This window comes from Rhinatrema bivittatum, chromosome 7 (assembly GCF_901001135.1).
Source record: "Rhinatrema bivittatum chromosome 7, aRhiBiv1.1, whole genome shotgun sequence".
NCBI classification, from domain to species: Eukaryota; Metazoa; Chordata; class Amphibia; order Gymnophiona; family Rhinatrematidae; genus Rhinatrema; species Rhinatrema bivittatum.
The window spans coordinates 174,425,349-174,445,483 of NC_042621.1; the positions used below are offsets into that span (position 1 = coordinate 174,425,349).

The 20,135-nt window shown below is 42.2% G+C and overlaps 1 protein-coding gene across 1 annotated transcript in view; it reads right to left on the minus strand.

Annotated features, from left to right (window-relative positions):
* LRMDA (leucine rich melanocyte differentiation associated) overlaps positions 1-20,135 on the minus strand; it is a 2,937,053-nt gene that overhangs the window by 1,213,846 nt on the left and 1,703,072 nt on the right. The window contains exon 5 of the mRNA XM_029609518.1: positions 10,844-10,983. Coding sequence (XP_029465378.1) covers positions 10,844-10,983 — 140 coding nt within the window. The remainder of the gene's footprint in view (positions 1-10,843; positions 10,984-20,135) is intronic.

Here is a 20,135-nt window from a genome sequence, read left to right on the forward strand (position 1 = left end):
TACTCTTATATGTTTAGAAGATTTACTAAATGCCTCTGGGACTGCAACAGGAACATAATAAATTGCCATAGTGGGTCAGTCCAAGGGTTCATCAAGCCCAGCATTCTGTTTCCAACAGTGGCCAATCCAGGTTACAAGTACCTGGAAAGTACCCAAACACTAAGTACCATATTTTTCGCACTATAAGACGCACCTGACCATAAGAAGCACCTAGGATTTAGAGGAGGAAAATAAGAAAAAAATTATTCTGAACTAAATGGTGTGCTAAAATATTTAATAAAATATAACAGAATAATATTTCAACAATGTAAAGTGAACAGCAGTATTAAGAACCATCATCACTGTCATTAACAAATGAGGAGAGACTTTAACATTCATGTACTCTTCTAGTTGTCTGGGAACCCCAAGAACTCTTCATCACTAGTGTCAGAATTTAGGAAGCTCAGTTGCTCACAATCACTGGTATCACTTTCTTCGCTATCTTCATATATGATATCATCTTCAGTGCCATCCAAGGCATTGCTAATGCCACATTTTTTTAATGACCATACAATGGTTTCATTCTTCACTGACTGCCATGATGTTTTCACCCATTCACAAACTTGAGTGATAGTGGGCCTCTTCATTCGTCCAGTAGGTGTCAGATCATGATTACCAGCAGCCATCCATTTGTTCCACTCTTCTCGCATAAGACTTTAAACGGTTTGTTGATGGAACTGTCGAGAGGTTGCAACTGGCTTGTAAGACCTCCAGGAATTACAGCAAGATGAGTCTTCACTTCTTTAAAGCGCTTTTTTGTGGTTTCGCTAATATATGCTCTAAATTGATCAAGCACTAATAGGGTAGGTTTTTTCAGAAGCCCGCCAGGACATTTGGACCACACTTTTTCAACCCATACTCTCATTCCATTTTCGTTCATCCATCCTTTCTCATGAACATGCACAACAACTCCTTGTAGGATCGCTTCTTTTGGCATGTTTTTCCTTTTGAAAATTAACATCTGTGGCAGTTTGGTGCCATCTGCACAGCAGGACAACACAACCGTGTAATGGTTGTGTTGTCCTGCTGAGGTTTTCACGGTTATGGTTTTGGCACCTTTCAGATCAACAGTCCTGTTAGATGGCACATCAAAGGTTAGCAGGACTTCATCCATATTCCCAATCTGGCCAATTTCAAAATCATTTTTCTTCCTAGCATCAATCTGTGAAAAGACACAATCTTTGATTTGTATTCTTTTGGCATTTTTTGCGCAATTCTAGTTTTGGTGTGCATAGCAAGGCCACTTCGCCTCATAAATCTGAAGCACCACGATAGTGATCCAGTAAAATCATGAATGCCTTTCTCTACAGCAATGCGTTTGGCTTCATATATTATCATTTTTGTAGACTGAGAAGCCATTATTCCTGTGACGTGTGATCCATTCTTTCATGTCCATTTCTAACTGTAGCCACTTTGCAGCATGCCCACGAAAAGTGTGCTTACTTTTATCTGCTTTTTGCAGCTGATCCTCCTGTTTCCTCTACTCCCTTATCATTTTTTCAGTTGGAGATGACCCAAAATGTTTCTCCGCTGCTCTGTTTCCATGTTCCTTAGCATATTTTACTACCTCGTTTAAAAGGAATTGTATATGCTTGCCTTTTCTGCTTTGACATCTTTGTACCATATGTAGCATGAGACTATGGTATTTTTCTGCAAGAAAACACAGTAATGAAAGAAAGATCAGCCCGGGGATTTTCTGCCCAAGCAGGCCCAGGAGATACCCCATGATCTGCTGAGCTTGGCTCTGTCGTGGCCGCCCTCGGCAGACCACATGACTAGAACGACCGGCCCACCAGGGGATGCCCAATCCCTCGATAGGCCAATCCGTCCCGGACTTTATGTCTCTCACCCAATCCCCTTCTCCAATCCACCACACTTTGGAAGGATTACGGTATCTGTCTCAATCACAGGAGAGGAGATCCATGTCTGAAGAGCTGCTGGGATAATCAGTTTCCCACATTTACTGGTATTTCTGGGGAGCCAAAAGGAGGAAGAGGCAAAAGAGGTACAACAGGAACTGTCAGCGCTAATTTTTGTGTATTCTGATGGACTGTATTTTTGTTTTTCTGGAAGTTTTCAGAAAGAGATTTGTGTTACTTTTTGAAATTCTATCTTTTTTTTCAATAAAGTTTTGTGATTGGAATAAACCAGTGTGTGAGGAGTGTCATTTTGCTGGACTGTTTCTTGTGTTCCTAGAATCCTGGAGTGATAATTCTCTCACCCCCACAGAGAATTCTATCGGCGCCATACTGAGTTTTGTAGGGGCTCAGCAGCACCCAAAATTGTGCCCCTTTTCAAAGGGAAAGCCAAAAAAGGGGTTTACAAATATACAGTATCTCCCTCTCAACCTCCATTCCCCTGTATGAAAATCCCTCTCTCCCCTGCCAAGAATCTCTCTCTCTCTCATCTTCCATCCCCATTGTAGCAGCATTCCCCCCCCCAACCTCCCCTTACCAGCAGTGGCTCCAGGCTCTTTGCCTTTTGTCCCTCCAGCGGAAGATTGCCTGCATGTGCCTTTATTCTGTTTCCTGCGCTCTGTAGCACTTCCGTGGAAGGGGGGGGGGGGAAGAGGAGGAGGCAGGATCTGAAGCCTTCCAGCAGTGGTGAAACCTCTACGGCAGGCATCGGCTCCGTTTTCAGGCGGGGGATGGACAGTGAGCTTTTTTAAATTTTAATGCCCGATTTGGTAGGCCACGCTTTGCGCCTATCCCCTGCCCGAAAAAGGAGCTGGTTTGTGGCAAAACGTGAGTTTTTTGTTTTTTTTATTTAATGTCCAGTTTGGTAGGCTGCGCACCCGTTCCCCGCCCGAAAACAGACGGGTTGCGGCAAAACTGAGCTTTTTTTTTTATTATTTAAATTCTCGGTTTGGTAGGCTGTCCCACTGTTAGCCCGTGTTTAGATGCGCATTTTCAAGGCACTAGCTTTACCCCTTATACAGTAAGGGGTAATAGCGCGTCAAAAACGCGCGTCCAAACCCGGAGCGCACTGTACTGTATCGGCCTGTTTGATAGCAACAAGTGCCAAAAGGCTGAGAGCGAGAGGAAAAAATAACAACATTAATATTCTTGTTTTCATCATATACATAAATTCAGTCAGTTCACATTTCTGGCATAGTGGGCCCACCTAAAAGTAACCTGACCTCTTAGAAATCAACATTTAAAACTAAAACGAAAAAACAGCCATGCTTGTTTTGATGTATAGCTTTGTGACATATTTGGCCCTATTTTGAAAGGGCCATGAGTGTACATTTTGGGGGTTATTTGTGTGTGGCCTGGCCTTGCGCGCACTGCGCACATTTTACAATAGGGCCTAGCCACGTGTGTAACCCCTGTTATTCGCCAAAGTGCCGGGCCTGCTGAAAGGGGAAGCCCAGGGGCATGGTCTGGGTGAGGAGGGGTGAGGCAGGCCAGGACAATGCCATTAGCTGCTGTCTCAGGAAAGCGCATGCCGGCAGCCAGCTGGTGCACTGAAGATAATTCTGCTCCACAAGAGCAGTAAGTATTACAATAAAAAATTAGGGGCTAGGTAGGGTTAGGTTACAGGTCAGGAAGAAGAGGTAGGAAGGATAGGGTTAGGGTTAGGGAAGTTCCATCCCAGTGTGCTCCTTAATTGGAGCACACTGGGATGGAACCTCCCTCCTTAATCCCTCCCTCCTTAATCCCAGTTCCCTCCCTCCTTAATTGGGAGGGAACTGGGGACCAGCCGATCACATTGCCGCACATAGGTTATAAAATTACTCCTCCCCCACCCCCCACATGCGAGTCGTGGGCCTCCTGTACATGCGCGCCCATATTATAAAATCAGCGCGACCATGTGGGCGTGCAAGGAACCGCGCCCGCGGTGGTCATAAAAATCGACCCCTTTATGAATATTACATCACCTAAACTCAGAGAATTGTCAATCAACAAGGAATTTTTTTCAGTCAGTCCTAAAAGAACTATAGGTTCTTGATTCTGAATGGTTTCTTTAGGTTATTACAATTGCTTAAATGATTACTAGGAGGGATAATGTCAGATAATATACATAAAGCAGGAACATAATTCATTTTTAACCAGTTCTCCAGTGGAAATTTCTCATAAATTTACATAGGCACAACGCTATTAGAATTTTTGTGAATGAAAAAGTGCATACATCTTTCTATTCAACATGACAGCTATGGAACATTATTTTAATAAATCTAGATCATGTTGTTTAAGTGATAACTATTATGCCACAATGTATGCTAAAGTCAAAAAGTGAACTACATGTGCTAACCACTCATCCTGACATCCTCTATACACATACTTTTCAATGTCTGGCAAAGCCAACTTTACCATATTCACTTGGGAGACTAAAATTGCAGGGCTAATATTCTGTAAAATGTAGACATACAAAGTGCTGCAGATTGAATATCTTGCCATTTACACAGTTCAGGTATTTTGTAGATTAGCTTTCAAATTCAGAAAGTAAGAATTAGCTACATCTATGAGCCACTAATTATCTAAGTAGGTATTTTATTTTACAAAATTATAGCTCACCTGTACAACATTTGTTGTTCTATAAGGTTAACAAACTGAAATAAGTATTGTCAACTTGTATTGAAATTTTAAGGAAAAATTTTTGAAAATTTAAACTAACATTAGTTTTTAGATGGTAACTTTCCAACCAGCGCATTTGCACTCTTTGGTTTGTGTGCATCATTGCACGTCCAGATATGCGGTTATTTATAACTTGTATGCCTATATGCGCGCATGTTATAAAATAGCTTGACCATATGCATATGTGTGCCCAATTTTATGTGGGCATGCACCTATGAATGTAAATCCTGCTTCTACCACAGAAGTCAAGGAATTTTAAAAGGGGTGCATGTCCATGCCATTGCCAGTTTCACCAATTCTTCTACCATTTCACTCAGTTAATAGCTAGGTCCTCCAAACCCACCCTGGTTTGATACTCCCCCAGATACCCCAGACTATTTAAACCTCTGAGAAATGGCTCTTTCTTTTTCTTTTTTAACTTATACCTCACCCCTAGCAATATTAAACTAATGCAGCAGGGGATCTGGGCACGTGCACAGGTGTGAAGGTATTTACATGCACATCTCTTGGCCACGTCCCAAAATGCACTTGACCCACTCAGATCATGCCCCACCCCTTTTTCAAAATGTTTGAGAAGTGCACGCTGCAGGAGATATGCACGCATCTGGGCAGCTTTTAGAATTCAGTGGGTTCTCATGAGCCCAACTTGTGCATGCATCTCCTGATTTTGGTGAGCACCAGGCTTTCAAAATTCACCTCATAGTGTCTACATAGGAAAGAATAAAGAAGATTTTAATTGGGGTGGAGAGTTTTACGGGCGTAAATGGTCTCTCATTAGTGTGACTTTCTTGGTATTTTGTGAGTTTGCTTTATTAAGAAAAGGTTTTCCATATTGTATAGCTAAACACAATCTCTTGCCCTTTCCTCATTTTCTGGTGTAGCATTAGTTTTCTCTTCCTATTGAAACCTTCACCACATTCAGAATGTGTAAAAGATCTATCCTGGCAAATAATGTGGTGGAGAAGATGAGCAGTATGCTGGGTGGTAACCAACCATGTAGCAATAGATATAGTGCTAAAAGTTTTAGGATCCTTGTAAAGTTGGTCAAATCAAACAGTCACTTGAGATGATTTCCAAGCATTTCAAAATTTTTATTCATAACATACAGGAAAATGTCGATCCCCCTGTACATTTTCTCTCTAGGAAGAACACACACCCCACTATAACCAAGAAAGAAAAAGGGTAGGAGAACTAGGCTAGGATCCTAGAAATGTATAATAAAACAGTAAGGAAAAGAACCTAAATCAGATGGAGTGGGAGAAGAAACTGTATTTCTTTTATTTTTTCACATTTTTTTCTGGGGACTAATAAGCCCAGTATAAAAGAAACAGTGGGAGAATTAGGCTGCGATACTAGAGAGGTACAACAAAATGAAAAACCAGAAACGAGGTGAGTAGGGAAGAGAAACTTGTATTTATTTTCTTTTTTCAATAATTTTATCTGGGGACAAAACACCCCACTATAACCAACAAATAAACAAACAGGGACGAAGAACTAAGCTAAGATCCAAATAGCAAACAACATGGAGAAACCAAAATTATCATGCTGGTACATAATAGGAATGGCAGGTAAGCACATTAACAGCATGACCCTCCCATGTTAGCTTATCAGGGGCAAGGCAGATAGCAAAGGTATAGCAGCAAGACCCCTAAGGTGGTACAGTACATTTGGGGCATGGCAAGAAAGCAGAGTGGTAGCAGAAAGTGGTATATCAGGGACATGTGGCAGCATGACCTCTAAGATGGTAAATAAGGACATAGCAGGAAGCCAGAGTGGTCAGAAATACCCCTAAGGTAGAATATCTGGGGCATGGCAGATAGGCAGAGTAATAAGACAACCCCCCCAAAATTCTACAAGTAGGTATGTGGCCACCCCATAAGGGGATACATCTGGGATATGGCAGGTAGGCAAAGCATTAGTAGCAAGACCTCTAAGTTGGTATATCAGGAGAATTGCAGGTAGGCAGAGGGGTGGCACCAAGGCCCATAAGTTAGTACATCTGGAGCATGGCAAGTAGGCATACTGATACCATGACCCCCCCCCCCCCCTAAGGTGGTATATCAGGGCAAGACAGGTAAGCAGAGCAGTAGCAAGGCTTTCAATGTGCTTTCAGTCATCTTGCCACACACATGGACATTTTGGAAACCCAAGCAAAAGCAGATTGAATTTCAATAAGACTAACTTTTCCATCAACTCTTGAGCTAGCATTGGGTGGTACGGGCTTACAATTGGACAATTTTCTCAGTAGAAGGGAGTGGGCAGTGGAGTGCCTCAGGGATCTGTATTGGGACCCTTACTTTTCAATATATTTATAAATGATCTGGAAAGAAATACGACGAGTGAGATAATCAAATTGCAGATGATACAAAATTGTTCAGAGTAGTTAAATCACAAGCAGATTGTGATAAATTGCAGGAAGACCTTGTGAGACTGGAAAATTGGGCATCAAAATGGCAGATGAAATTTAATGTGGATAAGTGCAAGGTGATGCATATAGGGAAAAATAACCCATGCTATAGTTACACAATGTTAGGTTCCATATTAGGTGCTACAACCCAAGAAAGAGATCTAGGCGTAATAGTGGATAACACATTGAAATTGTTGGTTTAGTGTGCTGCAGCAGTCAAAAAAGCAAACAGAATGTTGGGAATTATTAGAAAGGGAATGGTGAATAAAAAGAAAAATGTCATAATGCCTTGAATATTGTACAACATCTCAAAAAAGATATAATTGTGATGGAGAAGGTACAGAGAAGGGCTACCAAAATGATAAGGGGAATGGAACAGTTGCCCTATGAGGAAAGACTAAAGAGGTTAGGAATTTTTCAGCTTGGAGAAGAGATGGCTGAGGGGGGTTATGATAGAGGTGTTTAAAATCATGAGAGGTCTAGAACGGGTAGATGTGAATCGGTTATTTACTCTTTCGGATAATAAAAAGACTAGGGGGCACTCCATGAAGTTAGCATGTGGTACATTTAAAACTAATCGGAGAAAGTTCTTTTTTACTCAACGCACAATTAAACTCTGGAATTTGTTGCCAGAGGATGTGGTTAGTGCAGTTAGTATAGCTGTGTTTAAAAAAGGATTGGATAAGTTCTTGGAGGAGAAGTCCATTACCTGCTATTAATTAAGTTGACTTAGAAAATAGCCACTGCTATTACTAGCAACGGTAACATGGAATAGACTTAGTTTTTGGGTACTTGCCAGGTTCTTATGACCTGGATTGGCCACTGTTGGAAACAGGATGCTGGGCTTGATGGACCCTTGGTATGACCCAGTATGGCATGTTCTTATGATCTTAATGTCCCCTAAAACTGGGAAGGCACATTGAATGGACATACTGGTTGGTGGGTAGGAAAGATAGTGCTGAGCTACTTTGGCTAGGTCTGGCCAGACTGCAGATTTGTGTACCTAATATGCTAGCACATCTGTGTCCATGTCCTCAATGGGCTGTGTGAAAGCATATCACAGAAATCTGTGCTGGAGTCCCTTTTGCTGGAGTGGGCTGAGAGTCTCTCTTGCCAGCTATGTCAGGAGACATGGCTCTTTTCAGGCAATATGGCCTTGGCATATTGAGATGGAGAGAAAGTGGTAACCAACAAGGTGCTGCACCTGTTTGCACTACTCTCTGAGATGGCTACTTCCGTGCTACAGTCCCACTGTGTCTCCATCTTGGCACTCCTCTTCACACATTTTAGCTACTAGCACTCCTTAATAAATGTGAGATGCTGAGACTGGAGGGCAAGACTCCAATTGTGGATAATAAAGTGTAGCAAGCATTTATGCATTGTTTTATGTGTTTCAGAGTTTCTTTCACTTGTTGCTACAAGGAGTGCAGAAAATGCAACATCTCTGTTTCTATTCCCTCTTGCTCATGGTAGCCATCTAACTTTTCCTCCAGAATATTAACTATAGGGATGACCCCACCAAGGGGTCCTCAGTGGCATTCATAAAGGTCTTCAGGATTTGTATCAGCTCTCTCAACACTACCCAATCATAATGACCTATGAGGCACTGCACATCTATTTCTGTTTCCAGAAACAGATTATGAAGAAGGTTTCTGATTTGCCTCTGCAGCATTATATAGGAATTCCAGTGGGTGTCAGACCTGTTGTATTTCCTGCATATGACAACTGGGTGGACTATTTTTGAGAGAGAGAGAGAGACTGGCCATAATGTCATCCCCATAGGTAGGTATTTGTATCCCTATGGTAGGCCCACATAGTAACTCGAGGTGGGGTTTAGGTATGAGTGTAGGGGATTCTATGTGACACATACGAACTTGTGAAGACTTGATGACCTTTGGAGTGAGGAAACTCACTCCAAAGGTCATCAAGTCTTCACAAGAGACTACTGTTCTGTTCATATGTGTCACATAGAATGTCAAAGTGGCCCCTAACCCCCTACACTCATACCTAAAGCCCACCTCGAGTTACTAGGTGGGCTTACCATAGGGATACAAATACCTACCTATGGGGATGACATTATGGCCAGTTTTCTCTCTGTCTCTCTTTCTCTCTCTGCCCTCAATTCTCCTCAAATAGGCATTACGGGAGACATCACAAAAGGCAAGGAAACCTTACCACACAGTCACGGCAGCTATCGCACAGCCTAACGCAATTCAAAGAGGTGTAGTTAAAATCGGCATTACGGCTGTGCGATAGCTCTCTGCAGACACTCTCTGCCCCTAACGCCTCCTATTTTCTGAATTTGCATCGCACCATACGATATGGTGCTATCGCATGCGTTAACGGGGCTTTTCGCATGCGATAAGCCCTTAACGCATGTGAAAACGCTTTATCGCATTTAGATAAATGACCCCCTTAAATTCTAACTAGATAACTTTTTATCCAGCTAAAATTTGGATAGATGTCAGGGGCGTTCTGGGGAGCTAACTAGGAGGAGCAGAGTTAGGATAACATCTGGCTAATTCTGGTCGAATCATACATCTGTACTAATGTTATCTGGTTAACTTTAAAATAGCTGGATATATTCAGTGGAATGGCTGCACTTCTGAATATATAGGCTAATGGACGGGAGATACGTGCGTGGCTGGGCTGCGCATGCGCTGAGCACATTTTCAAAGCAGCCCGGCCACATGCATATCTCCCTGTATGTGCGGAAGAGCTGGGTTTGTAAAAAAGGGGCGGGCCAGGGAGGGCTGGGGGTGGGGGGCAGCCAGGACATCACCATTAAGCACTGTCCCGGTGAAGCACGCGCCATCAGCCAGCCAGCGCGCGGAACTTACTGCTGCTTAGAGGAGTGGGTAAGTTCCCAAAAAAAAAAAAAAAATTAGGTTACTGGGGGGGGGGGGGGTTAGGGGTTGGGGTGGAGAGAGAAAAAGGGAGGCAGGGTAGGTAGGGGGTTAAGGAAGTTCCCTCCCAGTCCACTCCTTTATTGGAGCAGACTGGGAGGGAACTGCGAAAGACCCAATTGGGTCGCCGTGCACTTCTAAATAAAATCCCTCCCCTTGCATGCACGTGAGTTGGCACCTGCGCATGCATGTTATAAAATCAGCGCGTCCATGTGTGCGCCCCGGGAACAGCGTGCACATGGATGCCCTCGCGGTTCTTTGAAAATGTACCCCTAAGTGAGCTAGCTGAGTTTATCCAGCTAATTAGCTGAGCTGTATAGCGGCTGAATATGGACTTCACTGTAACTATATCAATGGTCTACAAGAAAAAAAGAAAGGAATAAATAGAAAGCTACAGAATACATCAGAACCAGAGATGTCAAAAATTGTAAAAAAAAAAAAAAATGTTTTTAAATATATATATATATATAGAGAGAGAGAGAGAAAATGATTGCATGTGCAGAAATAATGTGACTTTCCTCCATTATATCTGTTTTAACCTTAAAAGGAAAGAAAAGAAGGGTTTGTTTCACTTGGCCCCAACTCTTTTTAAGTGTGTTATATTTCAGAATACTGACACTTCCTGTGGTATTAGAGACATTTTGAGAAAATAACAGTCAAGCACATTTTAAGCATTCAACTAAAAATCACTTGAACCCAATAAAGAGCCTTACTAAACTGCTCAATCTGATTTTTTTTTCTCCTTGCTTCATTTGTGCAAATTTGTTTTAAAGAGTGGCAGTGGAAATAGAGCGATGTTTAAGAAAAGGCAGGAAATCAGGTCTGGCCTTTTAAATTTTATTTTATAGTCCGAAGAAATGACCTTTTAAAAAACTGTGGAACTTCTAAATGTATTTGTGAGCTGAGTCACTGACCTGTATCTCTGGTAGTCATCCTCGTCCTTGTCCATGCTGACAAGTTCATTCGGGCAGGCCTGGTTTCCTAGCAAACTGAGGTATTCCAGGGAAGGCAGCACTTCAGCCAAGTGATCCAGCAGGCTTTCTAATTCTGTTATGTGTCAAAGGTCGTGGGTTAAGGATTCAATCACATTAATGAAAAAAGCATTTATAGCAAGCCCGTCACCGATTTAAACATATGTTTCAATAACTGACAATCAAATTTACCATGGCACTCAGCAAAATGTCAAGTTAATTGTTCTGAGGGCAAATGGGGCTAACTTTAAGTCAGTTTTTTGGCACAGACTTAAAGAATCTGACTGTTTTGTCGCTCTTTCCTTTCTTCTCTCTTCTTTTCTTAGGTGGCTCAGCGCAAAAACATTAAAACCTTGACAAAATGATGGATGCTGTGTGGTAAAATGGTTAGTGATTGTTGGAACCATGAAACTTTTCCAACATGGAAACAAATAGTTACTTTTTCACAGCACATTCATCAGGAGTACATTCACTGCACTGGAAAATGAGTCATAAGTGTCAAACCACAACAGTCTACTTTCACCACCAGAATATAAATACCTCAATGCCCCTGCAACATATATTTATAATTACTCAATTAGTACATGTTCCTCCATGCTTCAGTGAACACAGCTGAAAAACTCCAGTGCAGTGTTACAGTATGGATTTCACTACATTTATGTAAAAATCATATATACATACATTACAGGCTCATATGAAAGGAAAACGGTTTAAAGTGAGTACTTCAGCTCAAACATATTTCAACAAGGTATAAAAGATTGGGTGCACTTCATGTATACAAAATAATGCTTTATTTATTTTTGAATGGTGCCCTTTCTATTGCTTCCTTCACTTGTTCACCCATATTCACTTGGGCTACTTTTTCCATTTTTTTTTTTTTAACTGTCCTTATACTTCAGGATGAGTTAAATGCTTTTAACACTGTTGATCATCTGTATTCCTATTGACTCTGACCTGGATTTCTCTTCAATGGCCAAGGAGGACTAGTTTTTATCTGTTGAACCATTTCTTTATTTTTCTCAATAGTTCTTACTTGACTTGCTCCTAAATCACAGTGGTTTCTAACTCCCTTGCGCTTCTGTGTTTAAACTCATACCTTGGACTTCCTCATCAACTCCTTTGGCTATTTTCATGACAAATGTTTTGTTTCATTTAATTTTCATTTTGTTTTTTATTTCTATTTTTTAGTTTCATTTAAAAAAATGTAATTTAAAATTTAAGTAGTGTGTTTAGTGTGCACTAATTCAAATACTCAGATAGTTCACATGATAATGCTCACTAACTTGAAATAGTGCACATTAACAAAATAGTGTGTATTATTTTGAATTAGTTTGCACAATTTGAATTTAATGCACACTATTTGATTTAGGAACATCATTTCAAATTAGTGCACACTAAAAATGAAAAAAAAAAAAAAGAAGTGTCATGTTTATTTTTGTTGCTGCTTATTAAAAAACTACATGAAACAATATAGACAATGTTGTTGCCATTATATATATCATTTCAAAGTAAAGCATATCCGTAGTTCCTATCACTATTAAGCTGATAATACTCAGATCTTTCTCTCATTCTTGCTCCAACCTCTTCCTTCAGTGTCAATTCAACTTTCTTTCTGCACCTCTGCAATTTCCTAGACTGAATTACTTATCATTGGCTTCGTTCAGATCCCAGGCCCACAATGTTCATCCTCTATTGACATCATTCCTTTTTTCCTTGATATTGCAAAAAAAAAAAAAAAAACAACTCGGGGTTCACACTTGACCTCTTTCCTATCTCCTCTAGTAATTGCTCTCCACTACCAAATTCACAACATCCATAAAATCTGTTCTGCTTTGACAGATATCTTCTTTTCCATACCATGTTTGTAGGTTGGTTAGATTACAGTAACTAGCTATTGATAGTCTTCCCCTCTTTCCCCATTTCAGATACCTCAGAAATGTGCATTGTGATTGTTATTTTTACAGACCTTGACTAATCTCATACCAGTCTCCTTTACATAGGGGATAGTGGTCAAACATTTTGACATTTTCACCCAATCTTGTATATATTGCTACATCCTTATTGCTTTTGCTTGTTAACTAAGAAACATCTTTTCTTTCTTTTGGGCATAGCTGGGTCAAACAGTACTGGAATTCAATAATATGCCATGGGTTAAAAACAAAGGATGCCTAGGATGGTAATGAAGCACTCTAATAATATGCACGGAGAGGCAGTTATAAACCTAAACAGAAGGCGTGGGGATAATCTGCACAGAGGAACAGTTACAACCATGAAAAATATTGCTGGGCAGACTGGATGAGTCATTTGTGACTTTTTCTGCTGTCATTTACTATATTACTATGTTATACAGTTGTATGTAAACCTTTAGGCACCTCTGGTCAAATTGTATGTTTTAATGAATCTCTAAGAGGTCCATATTCAGTAAGCCAGTGAGTAGACAAGTTAACTAGCTAAGGCTAGTGTCATAAACATCCCACTGAATATACTATCCTAATGTTATCCAGGTACATGTAGCCAGATAACTTTGAATTTAACCAACGAGATTTTTAAGTTATCCAGCCAGATAACCTGCCATTTAACCAGATTTACAGAACTTGAATGTAACTCTACATGAGCTAGCAATGAAAATATTGAGCTAAATAAATTAACAAATAAAATAAGATAAAGATAAATATAAATATCTTCAAAGATATCTGGTTAAGTGGCACTGTCAAATTGAAAAAAGTGCCTTTCGGGTCTGTGGCCCAATTCTTGCCCCCTTCCCCAAGATTTTCTAAATGACCCTGCCAGGCAGCAAACCTCCACTCCCCCAAGCCCCACAAGTTAGTGACCGCCAACAAATCCAACCTTCCTGTTAGGTTTTAAATTTAAATATTGCCTCTCTCATGCTCCCCACATACACAACTACTGTAAATCCTGTCTCCATCCCCTAGACCATGCACACCCCCAGAACAAAAAATGTCCAGTCAGGAGCGAGGAAGGTACCTATCCTCTCCTGGTGCTTCCAGCACAGCTCTGGCAGAGAAACGCTAAAGCATATGCTACCCTTCAAGTTTACGCTTCCAGCACAATAAACTATATGTGCAAAATGGAAAATATGGGGTGAATTTTCAAAACATGCACATAACAATTAACATATATATACCTGTATGTAAAGACACACAATCTGTATTTCTAGAGGATCACATGCTTGCATTTATCTGCCTTCTCAAGCAAAAGTATGGAGTTCTGAAGCCAGGGTGTGAAACTGAATGGCGTAGTTGCCCACAGTGCGACTACTTTGCCTGATGTGGAACAGCTCCTTGACTGTAGACAAGGACCAACCAGGCTCGTTGAAATCTACCAGAACTGTCAGAGGATGTTTTCCAAGTTTCTCATCAAGAGATCATCCCACTCCCATAGAAGGAACATCAAGGCTAGTGCAGGACCGCCCAGTAGAGACAGCATGAAAGTTAAGTTACTTTGGTATGATCCGAAGGAAAAATGGTGGCCTGCAGTTGAGTGCATTCTGCACTGGTTGATGAAACCTTGTCAGCCCTTGGGGCTCTCCTCAAATCTGGGCAGCAGCAAAATATGTGGCATGGGTCCCACTGCCCAAGTCGGAGTGGCTGGATAAAGCACGTGCAGGGGCTGGGGTATGAACTTGCATGGAATCCATCCAGACACTGAAGGATGCTGGTCAGGTTGTTGATCTGGTTTTATTGTTGCTGGACTCAGAGGACCAACTCAAAAATAGCCTGAACCAGAGACAAGTCTCCTGAGCTCATGGCCTCAGCAAATTGTCACAATTGTGAGCCTTTGTGCTGTGGTGTGATTGATTCAGCCTAGCAGTGAACCTACTAGGTCCACATCGACAGCTGGCAGGCACGCCCTTACCCAGACAAAGACAAGGGACTGAAGGACAAGGGTAAGGATAAAGAGAGGCAGGCACAGGAACAGCAAGACAAGGCACAGGGAGAAGCAACACAATTTCCCGATCTGGCCAGAATAATGGTCATGGCAGTGGAGCCTGTTCCACTAGGGAAGACAGTGGTTCCAAAATGCTTGCGAGAAAAAGTGCTGAAATGGTCTCTTGATTCCCAACTAGCAGGCCACCAGGAGCTACCAAGACTCTGGAATGGTTTCTTTAACACTATCGGTGGCCTCAAGATAAGCGAGATATGCAGCACTACAAAGAATCTTGTTCCAATTGTACTATTCATAAGAGTTTCCACGTGCACCCTTAAGACTGTTACAGCCATTGTCAGCCCCTGAGAAAGCCTGGGCCCCTGCGGTGATGGACTTTGTCACAGACCTACCTTTCTCTAATAGCTGTACTTCTATTAAGGTTGTGATTGACAAGTTCTCCAAGATGGTACACTTCATATCACTTCCTGAAGTTCCGTCTGCACTAGTATTGGCCCATCTCTTTTTTCAACATATATTCAGACTCCATGGGTTATTGGAGCATATCCTCTCTGACTGTGGAAAGCAATTCATAGCTTGCTCCTGGAGAAGACTCTGCAAAAGACTAGAAATTTCTTGGACTTCTTATCCACATATCACCCACGGATTAATGGACAGTGGGAGAGAATCAACCAAATCCTTAAGGGTTTCCTGAGAGCATGCGTCATCGAATTACATGATGACTGGACCTCCCATGGACCAAATTCTGTCGCAATCACCATATGGGAAGCTCCTTGGGATCCTCTCCATTTCAAATTGTGTTTGGTAGACATCCTCAGATGCCTATCCCCATTCTAGTGATGGATCTGTGTCCCACAGCTGATATTGTGTGGCAAGACCTGAAAGAGCTATGGTAAAAGTCCTGCCAACTCCTTACAATGGCCACAGGTAGATAAAAAAACAAGCTAACAAGAGGCACTGGCAAGCCCTCCCCCCCAAAAAAAAAACCAAAAAACAAAAACTTAAAATTTGGTATGGTTAATTACCTGCAACCTACAGCTCAAAACTCCTTCTACTAAATTCTCTCCATGCTTTTTTTGACCTTTTCCCATCCTTCGCCAGATAGGATTGGTAGCTTTTCAGTGAAAACTACCACCAACCCTCAAGGTCTACAATGTGTTCCATGTTTCGCTACTCAAGCCTCTACTGTTGTCATGGCCCTCATGACTCCCTTCTAAACTAACAGAAGCAACATCAGAAAAGGACACTAAGAATGAAGCCAGGAAATCATTAACTCCAGGAAAATTCAGAACCAACTTCAATACCTCATTTCTTGGAAGAGCTTTGACCCTGAAGAGAAAATGTGGGAGCCTGCTTCCAATACTCAAGCCTCCTGACTCATAAAATTATTTAATTGGCACATTCCCCAGAAGCCTCACCTAGAAGCCAGGGGAGGGGGCACAGTATTGTTTTGGCCAGCAGTAAATTGGGGCTGCAAATGGTTGCACTTACCACCATGGCCTGGGACGCCACCATACCACTTCCCATCTTGCTCTCCTTAGGCACACGCTAGCATGGCGTGCTGTCTCTTGAAGGTCCTGCAGTGGGAATCATACGGCTGGGTACTTAAGCCCCAGCTGCACTACTACAGATGCCTCAGCAACAGGTCCTCCTGCCTTGCAGTAGGAATGTGCAGGGAAAAAAATGTGTTTTAGTTTTTAGTTCGTTTTCGGAAAGTTTTTTTCCCCCATGAATTTCAGTTTATGGATTGCTTGATTCATTTAATTTGTGTGAAAAAAATGAATCAAATAAAAAAATAAAAACAGCCCAAGAATGGCCAAAAATTAAAAACTAGGCCTCCCTCCCATCCTCCCAGAAGAATGCCGGGGTCAGGTTTCCCCCGGCCCCAATTAACCTGGTCTGGTGGAAATCCTCTGATTAGGACTTGGCCGAAACCTCAGACATATGTAGGCTGAGGCTGCAGTAGATTGATGCCTCAGCCTAGGCAGAGCATGGATCCAGGCCTGACACTGTGATCTGCCCCAGAAGCCAGATCCCAATACCTGGGCCTCCGGGTCAGATAATGGCATTGGGCCTGGGTTTGGGTCTTAGCCCCAGCATTGGGACCCATCCTCCATGTTGAGTTGTGGCTTCGGGCCTGGACTCGAGCTCCAGTCTAGGCCAAAGCCCAGGTATCAGGACACAGCATCATGTCTGGGTCTGGGCCCAGGCCCCGGCATTGGGACCTGACCTCCTGGTTGAGTCACAGTGTTGGGCCTGGGCTCAGACTCCAGCCTAGGCTGAGGCCCAGACATCGGGATCCAAACGCTTGGGTGAGTCGTGGAATTGGGCCTGGGTCTGGGATGTAGCCCCAGTGTCAGGACATGGCTTTCAGGTCAAGTCAAAGCATCAGGCCTGGTTCCGGGCCCTGGCCTAGGCCAAGGCCCCAGCATCAGGAACTGGCCTTCATCGGATTACATGACGAATCAAGTAAGGATTGCTTTTTTTTAATTTTTGGGGGTCTCAGCCAAAGCTCCATCCAGCATCAAGTTTGGGCCTTGGTCTATGCCCTAGGCAATGCACCAGCTTCGGGCCTAGGCCAAGGCCCCAGCATCTCACTCGGGAATAGTCCACAGCCCCTGCTTTGGGCCTCAGTCTACACCCTAGGCAAGGCTCCCTTTTCGGGCTTAGGCCTAGACCCGATGCATTAGTTTAAAACAAAATGAATGAATAAGGTTTGTTTGATTTGGTGGGCCCCTGATTCGATTTGGGGCCCCAAATGAAACAAGTTAGTCTTATTTTTCATGTTTTTAACTTTTGTTTTAAATGAATGCACATCCCTAACTTGCAGTGCATGTTGCTATTTCCTGTGTCTTGCTTCACTGTTCCCGTGTCTTATTTTGTTCTCTCTGTGCCTGCCTCATTATCCTGCTGTCTTGCCTTGCTTTGTCTGTGCCCTTGTCCTATCTTTGTTGCCTTGTGCTGTCTGTATTGCCTTGTCCGTCAGTATCTTGTCTCTGTCTGTCTTGTCCTGAATTTCCAATTTTGACCTCTGCCTTGGATTCTGACTTTGTCTGCTAGCTGTCTGCCCTGACTCTTGGCCTGGACCCAGATATCATCTGCTTGCTGCCTGTCCTGACCCTTGGCCTGGACCCGGATATCGTCTGCTTTGATCCTTGGCCTAGGCCCAGTCATCATCTGCTCATCGCCTACCCTGACCACTACCTGTACCTGGATTCACTCTGACCACTCCTTGAGACACTTGCCTAAGTCCTGCTAGCCCCTAGAACCCAAAGACTCAACCCCTGGGGAACAGGGCTGGTACAGGTGAAGCTCCAGCTCTAGTCCCAGTAAGGGCATGTCTACTGGCTGTTGGCTTGAGCCCTGTAGGTTTGCCTACTAGGCTGAATCTACCATGCCATAGCCCAAGGGCTTACAACTGTTATAATGGGGCAGGATGTATGTGAGCAAAAATTACATGTGCACATTATTAAAATAGACAGCAAATTTGCACATGCAAGTTTTATTTACATACATTAGTTCAATATGTGTGTTTAGTCACTGTAAAGAAGTGGTATATAATACTTTTTCCATACAGGTATGTGCAGAATTGGTCTATAAATGGGATTGCAGCAGGCTCTATATCACTAGAAACTTGCAAAGCCAGTCCAATGTTTATCTGTATTGCTTTCACTGAGGATAACACTGAGACCTGATTTGTCTCTCCCTGATGACATGGAGTCTGTAGCTATCTCATGTCCAGAAGGTACATCTTGGTTGTTAGAAAAGCAGAATGTATGTGGATGAGGAACTCATCATCAGAAGCCTGGATGCTTTATATTATTGCCTTGGCTTTTATTCATTATACTTTTTTTTCTCCCTAAGGAACATAACCTTCATTCAGCAACAAACTATCTAATAAAATTGTATTTGTCCTATGAATTATTATATATCAGGCAATTAGTTTCAACTGTGTCTCTGTAGCTTTATCTACCTTATAAATGTTGTGTGTAGTGTAATTAATGTCTGAATGGGAAGCAGTTGAGGGAAATTACAGTTTTTACCCTGCTTCAGCTGATAGCCAAGCTCTGAAGGTTCCTAAAGAGAGTGTCCTTAATGATTACAGGTGGTAAAAATGGGTGAGGTCATGGAAACAGCAAGGAGTTCCTGATAGCTCACAGCTGGGAGCCTTTGTGTGAAAGCCCTCGAATAAGTCATTATTCTACATATATTATAAAACACAGGCAAACTAGGCTTCTGTAGGTAGATCTCCACTGAAAGGTGGGTCTTTAAGAGATATAGGTCATTGTGTGCATCAATGAAAGAATTTGCAGATGGCAGCTGAATACCTTCTGGATGTAATCTGGACCCTACCAGGGAGAAAAGTCAGTGTGAGCAACAAAAAGATTTAGCTTGGTGATATACATACATCAACACCTGTATTATTCCAGGTAGGCCTTCATCTCTCTAGGGTAAGTAAGAATGTTTTTCTTTTCATTGATATATGCAGTTTTTGGGACATAGAGGTGATTTGTTACCACTTGCAGCAGACATCTTTTGGTGAATGTATCTCCTACCTGCACATCTAAATGACATCTCTTCTCTGCTGGAAGTGCTACTGTAGTAGAAAGAACCACTTATTATGTGCTCCTACTCTTTCCATGCATTGCTTTTAATAATGGGGATGCATATAAGATGTTTTGCTCTATATACTATCCCTGTGCTTGAAGCTTGGCTGCACACACATCTTAGGCATTTGAGTGATTACAAAACACTGCCTTGAAAGGGACTTAACACACACACAGATTTTTAAATATAAATTAACTTTTTATCCAACCATTTAAATCTTAAAAAAAAAAAAACAACACTATTCACAAAGATCAAACCAAATGGGAAATGGGAGGAAAACCCCCAAACCAAATGTGCCTGATACTTCACTTTCGATGCATATCCAGCATGGCTCTCTGCTTCAGCAGCATGGGAGAAAGACTGATACATTACGCATTTCCAGCATAGCTCTCTGCTTCAACAGCAGGGGAAAAGAAAAACTGATACTTCACGCATTTCCAGCATAGCTTCAATGGCAGCGGAGAAGAAAAAAGGATTCGCAATCACAAAGTGGGGAGTAGCTGGCTTGTTACGGCGGTTACTACCCCAAACCAAATGTGCCTGATACTTCACTTTCAATGCATATCCAGCATGGCTCTCTGCTTCAATGGCATGGGAGAAAGACTGATACTTCACGCATATCCAGTATAACTCTTCACGCATATCCAGCATAACTCTCTGCTTCAACGGCAGGAGAGAAGAAAAAACAACCAATAAGGGCTGTATAACATAGTCTGGGTAC